Source organism: Hemicordylus capensis, chromosome 2 (assembly GCF_027244095.1).
Source record: "Hemicordylus capensis ecotype Gifberg chromosome 2, rHemCap1.1.pri, whole genome shotgun sequence".
NCBI classification, from domain to species: domain Eukaryota; kingdom Metazoa; phylum Chordata; class Lepidosauria; order Squamata; family Cordylidae; genus Hemicordylus; species Hemicordylus capensis.
The window spans coordinates 79765481-79784051 of NC_069658.1; the positions used below are offsets into that span (position 1 = coordinate 79765481).

Consider the following 18571-nt stretch of genomic DNA (forward strand, 5'->3'; position numbering starts at 1 on the left):
CACCTGTGTATCTCCAGGATCACCTCTCTTGACTGGTTGTATCCTGTCCTGTGAGGTCTTCTTAGTTGGCCCTCCTTAGTGTCCTGGACCCTGGTGTGGTGTGTGATGCCTGGGCCCATAGGAGGGCCTTCTCTGTGGCCGCCCCTCTTCTTTGGAACACCCTCCCCCCTCCCCCAGATTAGTTCAGTCACCTCCTTAGTGTCTTTTAAGGCTCTTCTTAAGACCTACCTTTTTTGCCGGGCTTCTTAAACTTTTATTCTTAATTATTGCTATTGTTATTGTTCACTGCCTAGAGTCTTTAGAGGAAGGGGTATACAAGAATTTTTTAATAAATAAATAATACTTAATTTGCATTTTTGAGTGCTGCTTCTCATGGGTCATCATGATTTGGCATTTATCAGCCAAGATGTCTTGTTCGCTTTGGCTGTTGTGTGGATTCAGGATGTATATGCATACAATAATAGTGAAGTCAACTATATTTTCAGTGGCTACTACTCTTCAGAAAACACTCCATTTAGGATTGCCAAATCCAAATTTCACCTGATACTATTAAGACTTTTCCTGTTTTGGCTGGCCTATAATAATTGGAGTCAAATGAATGCTTTTGTGTCTTCAGTTGAGATTTTAAACTCTATAAGATTTAGTTGCCATTTATCCTGAAATTTACATGTTAAATTTCAAAGTTACACTTATTTTTAAAAGGCTATGCAAATCTGTTGTAACCCTTCAAGCTGGTCTTGTGGTAGCAAGCATGACTTGTCCCCTTAGCTAAGCATGGTCTGCCCTGGTTGCATATGAATGGGAGATAAGAAGTGTGAGCACTGTAAGATATTCCCCTTAGGGGATGGAGCCACTCTGGGAAGTGCAGAAATTTTCAAGTTCCCACCCTGGCTTCTCCAGGATAGGGCTGAGAGAGATTCCTGCCTGCAACCCTGGAGAAGCTGCTGCCAGTCTGTGTAGGCAATACTGAGCTAGATGGACCAAGGGTCTGACTCAGTACATGGCAGCTTTCTATGTTAGTTGTTATGGCACATGAATGGTTTGAAGGACATATAGAACCAACTCTCTTGCCTTTTTATAGATGCATTTCATGTCTAACTGCCTAATGGTTACTCTTATTTGTCCCAGGTTAGTGGTTATTTATGTCCCTATTACAACTGAAGTCCTTTTTGAGCACTTGGGATATAGCAACTCAACAATACGCTAATATAAATTCCTGTTCTTAATATTCACAGGCAAAGGCTATTGGCCAGAAACTACCTTCATCTGCATATGATTACACTCATTTACAACCCATATTGTATGCACTTGGTGTGGGTATGTCAACAAAAGATCCAGACCACCAGAAATTCCTGTTTGAAGGAAGTGAAGGGTTTTGCTGTCTCCCTACTTTTGGGGTTATACCAGCTCAGTCCTCTATGTTTAGTGGTGGACTGTCCAGCATTCCAGGGCTCAATATTGATTTTACAAAGGTAAGTGTGTACTACATTATTGGAGCTGGCGTCATATAAGAAATGTTGCTAAGCACGATCAGTAACCAGTTCTGTTATAGATTTAGTGACTGGAAGAGTTTTAAGACATGTTAAATCTCAAATATATTTATTAGCACTAAATGTGAAGTGAGTAGTAAGTAAGTAAAACTTTTATTTCAGTCATAGACCAGCAATACAACAATATAAAACAAATAAGAAAAAAATAAGATAATCATATAAAATCAGACTACATTGATACACATTTAGCATATTATATAACAGTATTTGGCCACAATATGAATAACATCCAAATTAAGATTAGTGAGCAAATAGTTTAAATAAAAATCATCTCCACGACCTGGAAAATTAATCAAAAGTGGAGCAGTGAAGTGAGTATAGCTTGACTTTAAAATAAAATAGCACAGTTGTGTTCCAGTTAGTTCTTTTCACAATCAATACACCGCATTAAAAACTTTCGGAAGTCACAAAATCCAGAGCTTGGTAGGCCCGGTTGATTCTGAAATACTACCAGCAATAGTCAGGAAATAATTCCAACTACCACTTGTAAAGAAATATTTTAGCTGTGTACCTCCAAACTATTAGGGGTTATTAGAACATTTAAATACAGTGGTCACATCATTCTAATGTCAATACTGATAAACGTTATTGTGTTTATGAACAAAATAATTGAATAAAAGCAATATGCTATATGAAGTTTATTTACCTTCTGTGATACCTGGGAGCTCTGCAAAAGGACCAACTCCAATTATTATTCCAATTAATATGTAATGTTGAGTAAAACACAGTCACAGGAGGAGAAAAGCTAATATGAAGGTGCAATAAAGATTGCTCAATACTTTGCAATTATATTTTGAATGATAGGTGCCTGAGAAAAGACGGTATCTAGTCTCTACAAGCCCGTAGATAACAGTACCTCATTGTTTTCATTGCTTTTTAAAAGGGGGAAAGGGGGACTTTTTTTTTTTTTTTTGAAAAATCCATCTGGGCCTTAACTTTTGCCATCTGTGCATTGTGACACATAAAATATCACCTTTACTTGAGGGTCCAATCTCCATACAGTAATGTCCAGAGTGGAGTGTGTCAAAATTGTGTTGAGGATATAATTCCCTTGAGTGTTAGTATAAGAATAAATATTCACTTCTGTTGCCATGTTGAAACAGCTTATTCCTTCTAAAATAGTTGTATCCAAGGAAGAGGTGTGGAGTGATAGCAAGTTCTATCAACAGTGCTGCTTATTTTTCTCCAGGTGTTACATGGTGAGCAATATCTGGAGTTGTATAAACCATTGCCGACGTCAGGTGAGTCTTCTGCACAATCCTTGCCTTAAAAAAAAGAAATCCTAAAAATATGGTGGACTACTTTGTTTCTTTTGTGAACAGCATTTTGTGCATCTCTATATTCTATCTGCAACTCAAATCATGGTATGTGTTCTGTGTGCAGTGTTTGTATTACATATTTTTTGTGAAAATATGTAAAATATTTCTGTTCTTGTCTTTTTAATGTGACATTAATTTTCTTTTGGAATTTTAGGAACACTAACTTCAGAAACTTCAATTGCTGACATCCTTGATAAAGGCTCAGGAGCAGTTATACTCTTAGATGGTAATGGTTAACATTTTTCTCTTAAGGCTATACATTAGGAGAAATTGTCTAACAGGCTGTTCAACAGAAGCCAGACACTATCTGTCAGTGATGCTTTAGGTCATTCCTATTCTAAGGAGGGGATTTGTCTAGAAGACCTCCAAGATCCCTTCCAAGCATCAAATTCTATAAATATGGATTCTAAACAGCCAAATCCAGTGTTGTAGTCGCCATAGCCTCCTAGATCTTCCTACAGTATTTTGCATCTCCATATCAGTTTGACCAGAACTGACCTTGCCTAGCAAAGCTCCATTGTGTGGATGTGCTATGTAAATTCTGCTTCAATGTATTTTAAAGAAATCTACTCTTTAAATGTTGTCAGTTGGAGCTGGAGAAGCTAAAGGCTAAATTGACTTTACACAGTTTATTTGGTGCAGTGAATGGTAAAGTGTAAAGAAAAGAGATGTCGTTGTGTATGCATGTGGATAATAACCAGGGACTAGTGAAGTGTCCCATTGCCCCGTGTCTCAGAGAGACAATCTTCTACACAAAGTGTGAATTGGAACTGAACTGTAGGAACGAAGAGACGCACTTCACTGTTGTGGTCTTTAACACTTCCGAGTCAGCCCAATATAACATTTTGTTTAGAGCATTTAATCTTCACTATTGCTTGGATTTTTTAATTAGTATTTAATCTACAGGGTCTTTTTGTTCAATACTAGATAATGTATGTGCTTTTACACCAGAGGTTGTTAATATTTCTTCTTTGGAACACTCTACCCCCCTGACCTAGATTCGTTCAGCCCCCTTCCTGTCTGCTTTTAAGGCCCTTCTCAAGATCCATCTGATTTGCCAGGCGTTTGCTCTTTAATTATTATTTTTTCTTGTTTACACAGTCAGACAGGTGTTATTGACTGGTTTGTTGGATCCAGACATCGAGTCCTTCCCAAGGACCTGGGATGGCTGAATTTTATTGTCAATTGTTATAGATATCGTCGCAGAATATAGGCTGTTCCCAGTAAAGCTGCATTTCGTAATTGGCTGATGGTGATTTCTGTGGCCCCTATGGTGTTGAGGTGCTCTTCACGGTCTTTTGGGACTGCACCCAGGGCGCCAATTACCACTGGGTTTATTTTGGTCTTTTTCTGTCACAGCCTTTCAATTTCAATTTGTAGATCTTTGTATTTGGTGATTTTTTCTTTTTCTTTTTCTTCTATTCTGCTATCCCCTGGTATTGCTATGTCGATTATTTTGACTTGTTTTTCTTTCTTCTCGACTACAATTATATCTGGTGTATTGTGTGGCAGATGTTTGTCTGTTTGTAGTCGGAAGTCCCATAATATTTTTACATCTTCAACTTCTTCAATTTTATGGTCCCACCGATTTTTGGCTACAGGTAGCTTGTATTTTTTGCAGATGTACCAGTGTATCATCCCTGCTACCTTGTCATGCCTTTGTTTGTAGTCAGTCTGTGCGATCTTTTTACAACAGCTGATTAGGTGGTCCACTGTTTCATCTGCTTCTTTACAAAGGCAGCACTTGCTGTTTGTTGTGGATTTTTCATTATTATTATTATTATTATTATTATTATTATTATTATTATTATTATTATTATTATTCACCACCTAGAGTCTTTGGAGGAGGCAGTATATAAGAAAATTTAAATGAATCTATCAATCTATCTATCTTTCTCAATAACATCATCATCATAGCTCCCCTAAATGCCTGCCTTCAGGCAGTAATGGGATAGATGAGGGATAATAAACTGAGTCTGAAATCCAACAAGACAGAGGTACTAATGATGAGGGGTCATAATTCAGGGAATGTGATAGAACTTCCTGTTCTGGATGGGGTTGCATTCCCCCTAAAGGAACAGGTACGTAGCTTGGAAGCGCTTCCTGGCTCAGGCCTCACCCTGGTGTCTCAGGTGGAGGCTATGGCCAGGAGCTCTTTCTATCAACCTTGGTTGATATGGCAGATGCATATATTCCTTGAAGATAATGATCTCAAAACTGTGGTGCACTCACTAGTTGCTTCTAGGCTTGACTACTGCAATGCACTTTACGTGGGACTGCCTTTGTATGTCGTTCAGAAACTTCGTTCAAAATGTAGTAGCCAGATTGGTCTCCAGGATTTCTTGGAGAGACATATGCCTGTTGGAAAACAGCTGTTAAGGCTGCCGATTAGAGATATGCAATTTGATTTGGCTACAAAACATTTTGTACCTGAATCTAGCTGATTCGGGCGATTTGTAGACAGAGTCAAATCGCCCCTCTGCTCAATTGCCCAGATTCGTGTACAAAACAAATCGCTGAGGTTCAGACCCGAAATTTTTTGGAGATTTGGACCTCCATTTTGTGGCCAAGTGGGTTGGGTTACAAAATGTGCCCCATGGCTGGAAACTAGCACCCAAATTTCAAAGAAATTGGGCAAAAGGGTGGTTTTTAAACTTTTTTTAAAGTTTGCTCATCTTTATGCTTTCCCCAATAGGGAATAATGGGGATTTCAGCAACCCCATACCTCCACATGGGGCGGGGGGGGCATCAGGGTGGCCCAGAGTGGGTTGTTGTGCGTGCTAGTTCCCAATGGGTGGAAGGAAGCTCCCACACAAATTTAAAAAAAAAAATAGCCAAAGGGGTGATTTTTAACAAATTTCTGAGGTCTTTAAGCTTTTTCCCATAGGGGAATAATGGGAATTTCAGCAGCCCATGAACAAAGAAATGCATTCATAATGTTTGGTGCAAAGTGATGATGAACTAAGAATCCACTATCATTGCTCATATTTGTTCATTTATCTTTGATAGAAAATGAATGACCTGAGAATCCACTATCAACAAAATAGTGGATTTTGTAACAACAAAACCCAGTACCACATGGGCTTGTGGTTTTGGGGGTGGTTGGCATCCCATTTGCACTACACCACAACCTTTTCTGGGCCATCCTGGTGCCCCCCCTCCCCATGTAGAATTATGGGGCTGCTGAAATCCCCATCACTCCCTATGAGAAAACACTTAAAAGATGCACATACCTCAGAAATTTGTTTAAAATCACCTCTTTGCCCAATTTCTTTGAAATTTGGATGGCAGCTTCCTTCCAGCCATTGGGAATACCACCCACCATAACCCACTCTGGGACACCCTGGTACCCCTCCTCCAGATGGAGTTATGGGGCTGCTGAAATACCCTATGGGAAAAAGCTTACAGACGTGCCAACTTCAAAAAATGGTTTAAAATCACCCTTTCCCCCAATTTCTTTGAAACTTGGGTGGCAGCTTCCACCCATTGGGCATTACCACCCACCCCTCCCTTTTGCCCTCAGAACCCCTTTTTGCCCCAAATCAGTTCAGATGCAAATAGAAACTGGGGTGATGGTACAGATTCAGACCCAAAACAAATAGGGTGTGATTCGATTTGGGTACAAATCAAATTTAAAAAATCAATTCGTGCATATCCCTACTAACAATATATTTCTGGGCAAGATACAGAGTGATTGTAATTAACTCTAAAGCCCTAAAAGGCTTAGGACCAGGTTACCTGGAAGAGCACTTTCTTCAGTATGATTCCCCACAGCACTTTAAGATAATTGGGAGATGTCCATCGCTGGCTGCCACCAGCTCACCTGGTAGTGACTTGGGATCAGGCCTTCTCTGTAGCTTCTCCTGGCCTCTGGAATGCACTCTCTGTGGATATTGTATTAATTTATTTGATTGATTGATTGATTGATTTCTATACCGCCCTTCCAAAAATGGCTCAGGGCGGTTTACACAGAGAAATAACAAATAAAGAAAAGATGGTTCCCTGTCCCCAAAGGGCTCACAATCTAAAAAGAAACACAAGATAGACACCAGCAACAGTCACTGGAGGTACTGTGCCGGAGGTGGATAGGGCCAGTTACTCTTCACCTGGTAAATTATTATTTATTATTATTATTAATTATATTTCTATACCGCCCTTCCAAAAATGTGCTCAGGGCGGTTTACACAGAGAAATAATACATAAATAAGAGAATCACCATGTTAAAAAGTGACTCTTTGCCATATTAGCAGGGGTTTATTAGAGTCTTAAGAGTTTTAGCAGCCTTTAAAAGAGCCCTGAAGACGCACATTTTTAGCCTGGCCATTAGTGAGTACTGAAATGATTTTAAACTGGTTTTAATTTTATTTTAATGAGTTTATCTGTTTTTATATTTGTGAACCATCTAGAGCCATCTGGATGAGGTGGTATAAAAAGCAAATACATAAATGATACCATAATACTTTGGCACAATTCCATAGTATTGAAATTAATATTATACATACATTATTTATTTAGAGGACCTTTGGAAAGCTCTCCCCCCGCCACCCCGAAAGGTGTGTCTTTGGTTCAGTGAAACTAAAATAGTTTCTCCTGTGCTCCATATTCCTGTCTAGTTAACACCTACTCTGGAAAGGACCTCGTGTGCTATAATCAGTTCTCTGTCTTTGTTGTGGGAGCTGGAGGCTTTGGTGGCAGACGATCATCGGAGAAAGCCAAGGTAGATCTTTGACTTATTTTAGAAAATATAAATACATATTAGTAAGTGTGTTAAAACATAATTTCATTTGGACTATTCAAGGTAGGCTTCTTGTGACACCAGAGTGAAAGGAAAGGTTGTGCTGTCGAGTCAGTGTCGACTCCTAGTGACCACAGAGCCATGTGGTTTTCTTGCTGGAATACAGGAGGGGTTTACCATTACCTTTCTCCCAGGGTGGATTTGATTTAAATCAAACTGATTTAATTCACGATTTAAATCACGATTTAAATCACTAGCAATAGCAATAGCAATAGCACTTACATTTATATACCGCTTTATAGCTGGAAGCTCTCTAAGCGGTTTACAATGATTTAGCATATTGCCCCCAACATTCTGGGTACTCATTTTACCGACCTCGGAAGGATGGAAGGCTGAGTCAACCTTGAGCCCCTGGTCAGGATCGAACTTGTAACCTTCTGGTTACAGGGCAGCAGTTTTACCACTGCGCCACCAGGGGCTCTAGTCAGTAAGGCTTGATTTAAATCATAGTTTTCTACATAAAGACTAATTCTTGCTGGTATAACTTTAATATGCAAGTAGATGAAGATTTTTAGAATAACAACTTTTCATATTAGTTTTTTTATCCCCAGTTTAATAGGTTAATCATTCATATTTGGACAACTTTTCTGTTGTACTTGGGAAGGAGAAAAATAATCATTACCTTAATAATAATTTAAATAGATTTATTCAACTGAAACAATAACATTACAGCATATGTTATTTGCTTAAACAAACATCCATGTTTGTTAACTAATTTGGCTAAACAAAATATATATATTTTAAGAAACTTAGACTGTCAGCCCAGCCTACACATGAAAAACTTAAATACTGTCCTCTGTAGCTCACTCGTCATCTTCATCTTCTTCTTTGTTCATAATCTGGAAAAGAAAAACAAGCTTTCCTGCTTTATCGGGTCCCAAACAATTTCTCAATTTAGAATGAATGAGTCCAAAGGAAGAGAATATTCTTTCAACGCCTGCAGAAGAAGCTACTGCTGTTAAAAGTGAAATCATTACTTGAACAGTCTCTAAATCCAAGTGCTTAAGTGACTTCCACCAGTTCACTGGTGTGACTTTCTTTAAAATATCTTCAGCAAACATATATTTCTTGAATGGTTCCCCCTTAGCTTTGAAGTTTATTATAGTTGGCATTACAGATGGATGATTGCTGGATACCCTTGTCATAGCTAACTCCTCTTCCTCAGCACTTAAGTTTTGACCCTGGTACTGGATGTTGACAATATTTGCCAAAAAATGAGCTGGAGACAGTACTTGTCCCATTCGTTTTTTTAATGCTTGTAATTTAATTCTGTCCATGTGTAGTTCTGTTTTTAAGTGTTCACTCAGTTCCTTCCAAATTTCAACAGCATCAGCAATAAAACAGCTATTTTTCTGTATTTTGTTTAAAGATTCAGAGATGGGTTTCAGGATGCTCAGCATATGTTCAACATTTCTCTTAAGCCCAATGTTGAGGATTTTGGCCGTGACAGTGCCATCTATTTTATCTCAATTTTGTTCACAAACTGTCATCAGAATAGGTCAGTTCTTGATATACTGCTCAAAACAGTCCACCACAGAGTTCCATCTAACATCTTGTGGGAGCGTTAGCTTGGTTCCACCCATCCTTTTCAGAGCTGCTGCAGCAAAGTGATTGTTACGGAAGTATTTAGCAATTTCAACAACATTAGTCTTTATTTCTGGAACACTTAAGTCTTTGGCTAAGAGGTGCAGCAAATGAGCACTGCAGCCATATGTTATTAGCTTTATATTCCCTTCCTGCTCTTCTAAATTTCTTCTCATCTTGGATACATTTGCAGCATTGTCTGTGACCAAACTGCGTACTAGACATTTGAATTTTTGTTCACATGTTATTATAGCTTTTACTGCCACTTCTTGTAAGTATTCTGCTGTGTGTGCATTTCCTGACGTATCAATTGTTTGTGCAAGGAAGACTTTCCCTTCTTCTGTTGTTATACAAGCACATACAATAGGATCATTGTAGACATTACTCCACCCATCAATACTTAGGTTAACAATTCTACCCTCCAGAGCTGTTGCACATTGCTCCATTTCTCTGTCATACACTTTATCCAGCAGTTTCCCTGCAACATCTGCTCTGCTGGGTGGACTGTATCCTGGTCTCAGTGACTGAACCATATTAATGAAATGTGGGTTCTCAGTCAGATGGAAAGAAGAGTTCGTTGCATAAACAAACTGGGCAATTTTTTCATCAATTAACTCTTTTTCTAATCTGCTAGTTTTTATCACAAACTTATCTATGGTGGTTCCAGGAGGGAAGGATTTTTTCTTTCTTTTAGGTGATAGTGATATGTGGCTGTGGGTGTCTGATGATGATGCTAATGAAGCACTATCCTGGATGGATAACTCTGAAACTGTAGAACAGGAGGATGGTGATCTTGAAGGTAGATAGTTTCCAGAATCCATGAATTCCCCTAAACAAAAAAGTCAATGCTGTTATTTTATTGTTTATACAATTTCTGCTTATTGTACACAGCACTGCCCCAAAAGGAATATTTGCTTTTCTTCATAACTGTACCAAATGACAGTAACATGCAGTAATAATAAGAAATATAATTTTGCTCAAACATGACAGTTCAAGGCAGTCTTTAGAAATATTATATGATTCAATAAAAATGTTTACCAACCTGAAGATCCTGCCTGTTCAAATGTGTTTCTTTGGTCATCTTCATCACAGCACTTCTCATGATGTTGCCTCATTCGGGCCACCAGGCCTTGCATTTCTTTGTTGCAGTGTTTGCATTTTGCACGCATGCCTGCCTTACCAATAGGTAAAGGAACTTCATTAAAATATTGCCAAACTGGGTCTCTTTTACGGCCTGCTGCCATTATAGGTTTTTTCCTCCAAGGAAAGAATGTGATAAACCTCAGGTCATACACACAAAAAGATCCAAAGACTTGTCTGTCTGTGGCTATGCAGTATTGTGCTCAGAAAGTTTCACTTTCATTTTTGTCTGCTTGCCCCTCCCTCCTCACACTTAATTTCACTTTCTTCTTGTGCAGATCTATTCCACTCCAAACAATCAGAAAAATATTGTTTCTATTCTATTTCACTGAACTTCTTGAAACTTAGCACTGAAGGGGTTGATTCTGTATTCATAGGTTTGTAGAACAATAGGATTAAGGTCTTTTTCTCAACGCTGTTCATGTCATAACATTTTTGCTGTGAAGAAGAGGCATGTGATCTCTGCTGAGTCAAATTCAGTTTTGAGAACTGCAAAAGTAAACCAAGCATCTGTGATAATATCTTGTAGGCAGAGAAACTGCCCAATAATCTTACAAAAACCTCTGGAAGAACATGACATTGTGAATGGATTAATGGAATTTATTTACCAAAAAAATTAAACATATACAGCCTTATTCTACATAATTAAAAAACTAATCTTTATTTCATGATGGAATGACCTTTGGATGGTAATATATTTTCCTCAAAAAGCATTTTATTTAAAAAAAATCCAATTTAAATAAAAAAAATCTGATTTTTTTTATTTTTTTAAAAAAATCATTGATTTTTATGCACCCTGCTTTCTCCTGTGTAGTATGAGATGATGCCTTTCAGCACCTTCCTGTATCCTTGCTGCCCGATATAGGAGTTTACCATATTCTGGGAAACACACCAGCAGGGATTTGAACCAACAGCCTCCTGCTCTCTAGGCAGGTTGCTTCCCCACTGTTCCATTAGATAGCTTGTCACCAGAGTACAGTGCTAGAAATGGAAAAGCTTCCTTCCCTGACCCACCCCAGCAAAAATAGTAGTGGTTCAGTTGTTTCCCCCTGCGAGTCCCCCCCCCCATTTTTTTTCTATTGTATTAACTTGGGGAAGCTTCTCTATTGCCCTTTTAACCAATGCTCCCATATTCCCAAAGCTTAGCTTTGCTGGGGTGTGGGGTTGGGGATTGGCACCCTGGAGGGCTGGTAGCAGAAGCCTTCTGTCTAAGGCCAGGGACATTCTCAGCCACTGCCAACATGGAAGCATGGGAACTAGTTTTTCAGTGCTTCTCAGTCCAATTGACTGAACAGGCAGGCATTGGAAGCTACATTCTCCTCACTTGTTGGCATTAATGGATGCTCCAAATGAATATCCAGTCTTTAAACAGAAGACCTATGCAAAGGCTACTAATACTCCTGGCTGCCAGTATTTACCTTCCATCTTCTTATGCTTAGACATGTTTCTATACCACTTTTCAGCAAAGATGTTTTTAAAGTGGTTTTCACAGCAAAATAAAATAGGGTTCCGTGTCCCAAAAGGACTCACAATCATAAAACAAAACAAACAGTACAAGGGAGGCAGTACCAAATAGCTACTAGAAAATATACTTTGCTGGGCTGAAGGAGAAAAAAGCTCTGGGCTCTAGAGTGGAACACTTGAATTCTTGAATGGAACCACTGAGGTTGCATCATTCTCTGTGTGGACTTGCTGCCAACTAACCTTTGTGCCTGACTGCTCCCTTTGCTAGCTGTGGGCATGCAGAGTGTCATTGCCCTTGGATCTTGGTGCCAAGCAGGCACCCAGCTGTCTCTCCTTGCCTGCTGCTTTGGTGCAACCCCTGACTGGGATCCCCAAGCCTTCCCAGAAGACCTTTGCCATGCTGCCTCTCTCAGGGTTAAAAAATAAATAAAGTCTAAAGACGCATCTTTTTTGAGACACATTTTAATGTCTTATTTGCAGCTTATATCTAGTGGATATTTAACTTTGCATCTCTTAACTTTCTAACTCTTCAACTTTTAAATTTTGTTTTTAACCGGATCCTGTTTTTAGTTTCTATTTTTACTATTGTTTGAGCTGCTTTGAGCAGTAATATGGACATGCAGGGTATAAATAATTTTAAATAAATAGTGATACATGTCTGTGCTGATTGGGTTTAGATAAAAATCTCATCCTCTGCTTAAAACTAAATTAAATACAAAACACGCAGTCATAAAATGTATTTAAGATGTATTTGTAAAGAAAAGGAACACAAATATTTATTTTTACTTCCAGGTCACGCTCAATCCACCTAAGAGACCACCAGATGCTGTTCTTAGTGACGTTACAACAGTAGATCAGGTATATATGTTTGCTTCTTAAAGAAGAATTTTGTATTTAAATCTTCATGTATGTCATTCTCATACCAGAAAGAACTTCAAAGAATAAGATAGGACCCAACCCCAGAGTTTACATCCAGAAGAAGTTTCTTGCTCTTCTGACAGAGACAAATGGCATGAAAACTTTGTACTTGCAACACTGTGCAATTCTGGATTATATTAGCATGAAAACAAGATTCCTATAGAATGATTGTTTTCCTTAAAACTGCCACAGTTTGAAAACCTAATGTTGAGAATTCTCAAATAACGCCTATCCATTTAAAGTATGGTTTTGTGTTGAGCTTTTGATTGCTTTATTCAGCTTTTAAGGATAGCTTACCTAAAAGAAAGAGTCAAGTTTACTGAAGGAAAAGAACAAAAATCTACTGGTTTGTAACTGCAGTCTGGTTCCAGTATAGCTCTATGGTAAATGCGAAAAATGCAATGCATGTGCAAGCCCTTTGAGAGGCCACCCATATTTTTGACCTGTCTTCGGTTCCGATGACTACAACTGAGAAAGCAAAAAGATTTGTTCAGCTCTTGTGTTCATTGTGTTAAAAGAGGAAACTATGGAGGGTAGCAAAATCAGACTGAGAAAATATTAAGATGACACAAAGTATTTATAATTAAGGCTAAATGAATTTTGCTCTAATCCGTTGGGGCCAGAATGGGGTTTTACCCTTCTTCTGGTCATCAGACATTACCTCAACAGCCTGTTAGATAGCTTGAAGTTGTACCCAGAGCAGAGCTGGGTGAGTGTTGTGATGAGGGTGAGTGTTGCTAATCCTTTCCCTCTCAATTAGATCATCCTAAGCAGTTTTTCTTTCTTTCTCAAGAAACTTGTTTGATTTATTGGTAACTGTGCATAGAGCACCTATTCTCTGCCTAGTGCAGTGGTCTTCATCCTTTTCAGATCTGGGGCTCATGTTTCATCACAACCTGCAGCAGGGCAATCACTTCTAATTTTTACCTTTATAATTGGCTATTTGCATTGCAGTAAACACATGTTTCTCTTAACGGCAAACCTTTTAAAGGTAAATTACTATGCCATTCAAAATTCCTCTTTTGGCTGGAGTCTAAAGTTCATTCCTGTTCTCATCCAATGCTGTGTTTTTCTGTATCACTACTCGTGACTGTTTTTTAGCTGAGAGGACAGAGGTAGGGTGGATGAATTTGCTGGAGGTACCTAAGATTTGAAGGGGGCTATATTTTTGTTATTTCCCTCATATCCAAAAGTAAATCCCTATGTGGGCCACTCTGCTTCTCCTGCACATGTGCTGGCTTTGTGCATATTTATAGGCTCAGTGTTTGGACTGGCTGTAAAGAAAAACAGATATTTTGAATTTTCAACTTTTAATTGACTACTTGCATTACAACAAACTCATGCTACTCCTGTATAGCCACCAAACCTTGGTAGGCATAACTGAAGATCTCAAAAACTGGGTGTCTGCTATGAGGGGATACCCTTGCGAGTATTCTCTGAGACTTGAAATTCCAGAACACTTTAAAAAAACAAAATGTTATCAGCAACACTTCTACAACCACTATGGGCCTGCTGCAACCAGTAATTTATAGCACACAAGTTGAAGAGCACTGAAATACAGATTGATCTGTGGGACCTGATTGTTGGGTGATCTTGCCTTTGTACAGAAGCTTAGACTAATTCTAAATGCATCCACATAATTTTTTTACGTGGTACATTATTTCCAGAATACCCATAAATATATGGTCTTCTATTAAAAGTAGCCACTACGATACAGCTTTCTTTCTATTACTTATAGTGAACACTGCATTTGCTTCTATAAATCTTTGAGTAAAATGGGAGTGTTGACAGGAGATCAAAACAAGTCTAGAAGCATTTAAATTGTTAACAATTTGTGGAGAGATGAATCAATCAGTTTTAGCCCCACAGGGGATACTCTGTGGCTATAAAGTTCAAAAGTATCATCTTATTACTCTTTCCTGCCAATTGCTGGATTGTTTTAAATCAATGAACAAAGAATTATTATGGTGAGGGATTAATCACACTACTGAAATATGTTCTCTGACCCATGTCTGATTGATTCCTTCTTACTAACCCTTTTCCCAAACCCATGTTAAGAAACATCTTTCATTGGAGACCAGTGGCGAGAAGCCTTCAGTGGTGATTTATGGCAAAAAGGAAATGATCATGTACAACCATTTGGCAATTTACTGAGTATAGAAGTAAAGATTGTGTCATTCTAATATATAATTCCTGTAATATTCTGTTTCCTTGTTACTTCTAGGAAATGGGGTGGAAGCTTGATAAAGCTTTAACTTTAATAATGGAACAACCACCCTCTCCCCCCTGCTAAAGAACTCACAGTATTGGTTCTAGATGTAAGAGATGGGGATAAACTCAGGCTTTCATGAACATCACTCATTTTCATGTGTTATCTTTGTGTTCCTATGCATTCCTCATTTCTTATGCTTTCTGTTTTGTCCCATTACTATTGCAATCTGCCATAAGGAGCCTTGATTGACAAAATATCTGTGTCTGTTCTTGGTAAGGAACTGCAGTTGTTGCAGTGATGAAACTAAGCAAGCCCCAATAATGCTGTTTCCACAGTTCCCTGGAAGCCGCCATTATTATTTCTTGTTTACACAGTCAGACAGGTGTTATTGACTGGTTTGTTTTATCCAGACATCGAGTCCTTCCCAAGGACCTGGGATTCCACAATTTTATTGTCAATTGTTATAGATATCATCGCAGAATATAGGCTGTTCCCAGTAAAGCTGCTTTTTGTAATTGGCTGATGGTGATTTCTGTGACCCCTGTGGTGTTGAGGTGCTCTTCAAGGTCTTTTGGAACTGCACCCAGGGTGCCAATTACCACTGGGATTATTTTGGTCTTTTTCTGCCACAGCCTTTCAATTTCAATTTGTATATCTTTGTATTTGGTGATTTTTTTCTATTTCTTTTTCTTCTATTCTGCTATCCCCTGGTATTGCTATGTCGATTATTTTGACTTGTTTTTCTTTCTTCTCGACTACAGTTATATCTGGTATATTGTGTGGCAGATGTTTGTCTGTTTGTAGTCGGAAGTCCCATAATATTTTTACATCTTCATTTTCTTCAACTTCTTCAATTTTATGGTCCCACCAATTTTTGGCTACAGGTAGCTTGTATTTTTTGCAGATGTTCCAGTGTATCATCCCTGCTACCTTTTCATGCCTTTGTTTGTAGTCAGTCTGTGCGATCTTTTTACAACAGCTGATTAGGTGGTCCACTGTTTCATCTGCTTCTTTACAAAGGCGGCACTGGCTGTTTGTTGTTGACTTTTCTACTTTTGCTCTTATTGCATTTCTTCTTAGTGCCTGTTCTTGTGCAGCCAGTATTAAACCCTCTGTTTCTTTCTTCAAGTTGCCATTCTTAAGCCATTGCCAGGTCTTGGTGATGTCTGATTTTCCACTTATATTGTGCAAATATTGACCATGCAGGGGCTTATTTCTCCATTTTTCTGCTCGGTTCTTGACTTGTAGGCCTGCTTTCTTTCATTGGTGTTGATTAGTTTCGCGTTATTGACCATTTGAAGTGCATCTTCTTCACTGTCCTTGATATATTCTTCAAGGCCTCTTTTCTCCTCCTCTACTGTTTGATGGACTTGCAGCATTCCTCTTCCACCTGAGCTGCGAGGGAGGTATAGCCTATCGACATCACTGCGGGGGTGCAGAGCATGATTGATGGTCATGATTTTCCTGGTCTTACGATCCAGGGTCTCTAGCTCTGCCTGGGTCCAGTCTATTATTCCTGCAGTGTATCTGATAACAGGTATAGCCCAGGTGTTTATGGCTTGTATGGTGTTCCCGCCATTGAGTTGTTTATTATTATTATTATTATTATTAGTAGTAGTAGTAGTAGTAGTATTTTACATTTATATCCCGCTCTTCCTCCAAGGAGCCCAGAGTGGTGTACTACATACTTGAGTTTCTCTTTCACAACAACCCTGTGAAGTAGGTTAGGCTGAGAGAGAAGTGACTGGCCCAGAGTCACCCAGCTAGTATCATGGCTGAATGGGGATTTGAACTCGTGTCTCCCCGGTCCTAGTCCAGCACTCTAACCACTACACCACACTGGCTCTCTTATCCCCTCCCCTGACAAATACAGACTTCTGAACAAAGCTCTAGTGGACAGCTAGGTAAAGTGAAATAAGAACTACAAATGTAGAAGTAAAAATCAGCAGAACTTGTTATGAGGAGAATAAGTGTATAATATATATTTTACAAGGTGACTCAAAATGGCATGTGGAGGTTAAATGAGCAAAACCTCACTCTGACTTTGTCATGTGAACAGTAATCCAGTTCTTTTTCTTTTTTTTAATACTGAATTTTGCTCACTGTTTCTGAGGTCTTGCCGAACCTCTTGAGGCAAGGCTAAAGAAGGCTGGGGAAAGGAGAGAAGCACTCAGACATTATATGGGAAGAAAATCTGAGCTATGTGAAAATGTCTGCAGGTTCCTTTAATATCCCTTTCTATATTGTTACTGAAGTAGTTGTGAAAATTGCAGGATGTGTGCATGTATTCTGCTTTACTGCAAGTTAGAGCATTTATCTACACTTTTTTTTTGTCTTCATCTCCCTTTCCCTTCCTTAGCTATCTCAAATACCCTTACATGGGGTTTTAAAGTTACACAAGACTGGCCTTAATTCACCGTCCTGGGATTTGTTAATCTATCAGATAATCTTGTGGGAATTAATTCCATAGAGAGCAGAACTAATTCTATCTTGGGCAGCTTTCTGTACTGTCTTTGGGCCAGTTGGTTGATTGCTCGATGACAGGAAAGTACTGTTGACCCCTAAGGAGCTGTATGGCCCCATCCTTTTCCATGTATGAAAAGGTCGTCGTCCAACTTTTTTTTTTTAAACAGATTTCTTGCTCTCTTCAGAGTTCCTTTCTTTGTAACAAATTTGAGTGGCAAGGAACTTGGTAAAGGCTTGAACTCCTTCGCTTATTTCTGCAGCACACATGCTGTCTTTTGTCGAGATTTCATGTGTGTTTGTGTGCACACCACCTGCTTTCCTATCTTGCAAATAGCTTATGGATCTTACATGCAAAAAAGAAACAAACTTCATGGAGCCTTTCCATGACTGTCCTTGAAGTTACAAGAACTTGCATGTTTTCAATTAGTATATGTGGTATTTGTTGTTTGTTATATTTATAAACTGCCTAACACCTACATTTCAAGGCAGTGTGTACACAACTTAAAACAATAAATAAAACTCAATTTAAAAACAATGAAATCAATTTTAAAATATTTTTTAAAATTCTATGATTTGACAAATTTTTGTTAAAAAATAAAAAGGCCTGAGAAAACAGGCGTGTCTTAAGTGATTTTTTTGTTTTGCATACAATGGAAAGTCAATTTTTAAACTTTTTTCTAAGAACTTCTCTTATCTGCAGCTATTTCCTATAGCAAATGGCACAATCCTAAGCATTTTTTTCAAGCCTGGCCCAAGCCCCACTGATGTCTGTGATGGTATGGTGAACTACTGTTCTTCCTTCCTTGGTATGCAGAACCTCTTGCATGCCTCTCCTCACCCCACAGCTGTGATCTCTTTCCCTGCCAAGCTCCTATTGGGCATAGCTATGGAAGGGTGGGCCCATGTTCACCCTTCTACCTGGTGGCCTCTTGGAGTGAGGGAGATAATGATGAAAATAGGGAGGGGTGTAGCTGGGGGCCCTTAGGAGCTGGGTCTCCTGAGTTCTTTGAACCCATCCACTCAATTATAGCTACACCCCTGGCTCCTATCTTCCTCCTTTAGGAATTCAGGCTTCTGCAGTCAAAGTCTACCCTTCCAGCTACTCGGTTTCCATCAGCAAGGG

At 38.9% G+C, this 18571-nt stretch overlaps 1 protein-coding gene across 1 annotated transcript in view; it reads left to right on the forward strand.

Annotated features, from left to right (window-relative positions):
• The window catches only part of HSD17B4 (hydroxysteroid 17-beta dehydrogenase 4), an 87951-nt gene that overhangs the window by 36551 nt on the left and 32829 nt on the right, over positions 1–18571 (forward strand). The window contains exons 13-17 of the mRNA XM_053298366.1: positions 1236–1472; positions 2740–2791; positions 3024–3095; positions 7483–7586; positions 12645–12710. Coding sequence (XP_053154341.1) covers positions 1236–1472; positions 2740–2791; positions 3024–3095; positions 7483–7586; positions 12645–12710 — 531 coding nt within the window. The remainder of the gene's footprint in view (positions 1–1235; positions 1473–2739; positions 2792–3023; positions 3096–7482; positions 7587–12644; positions 12711–18571) is intronic.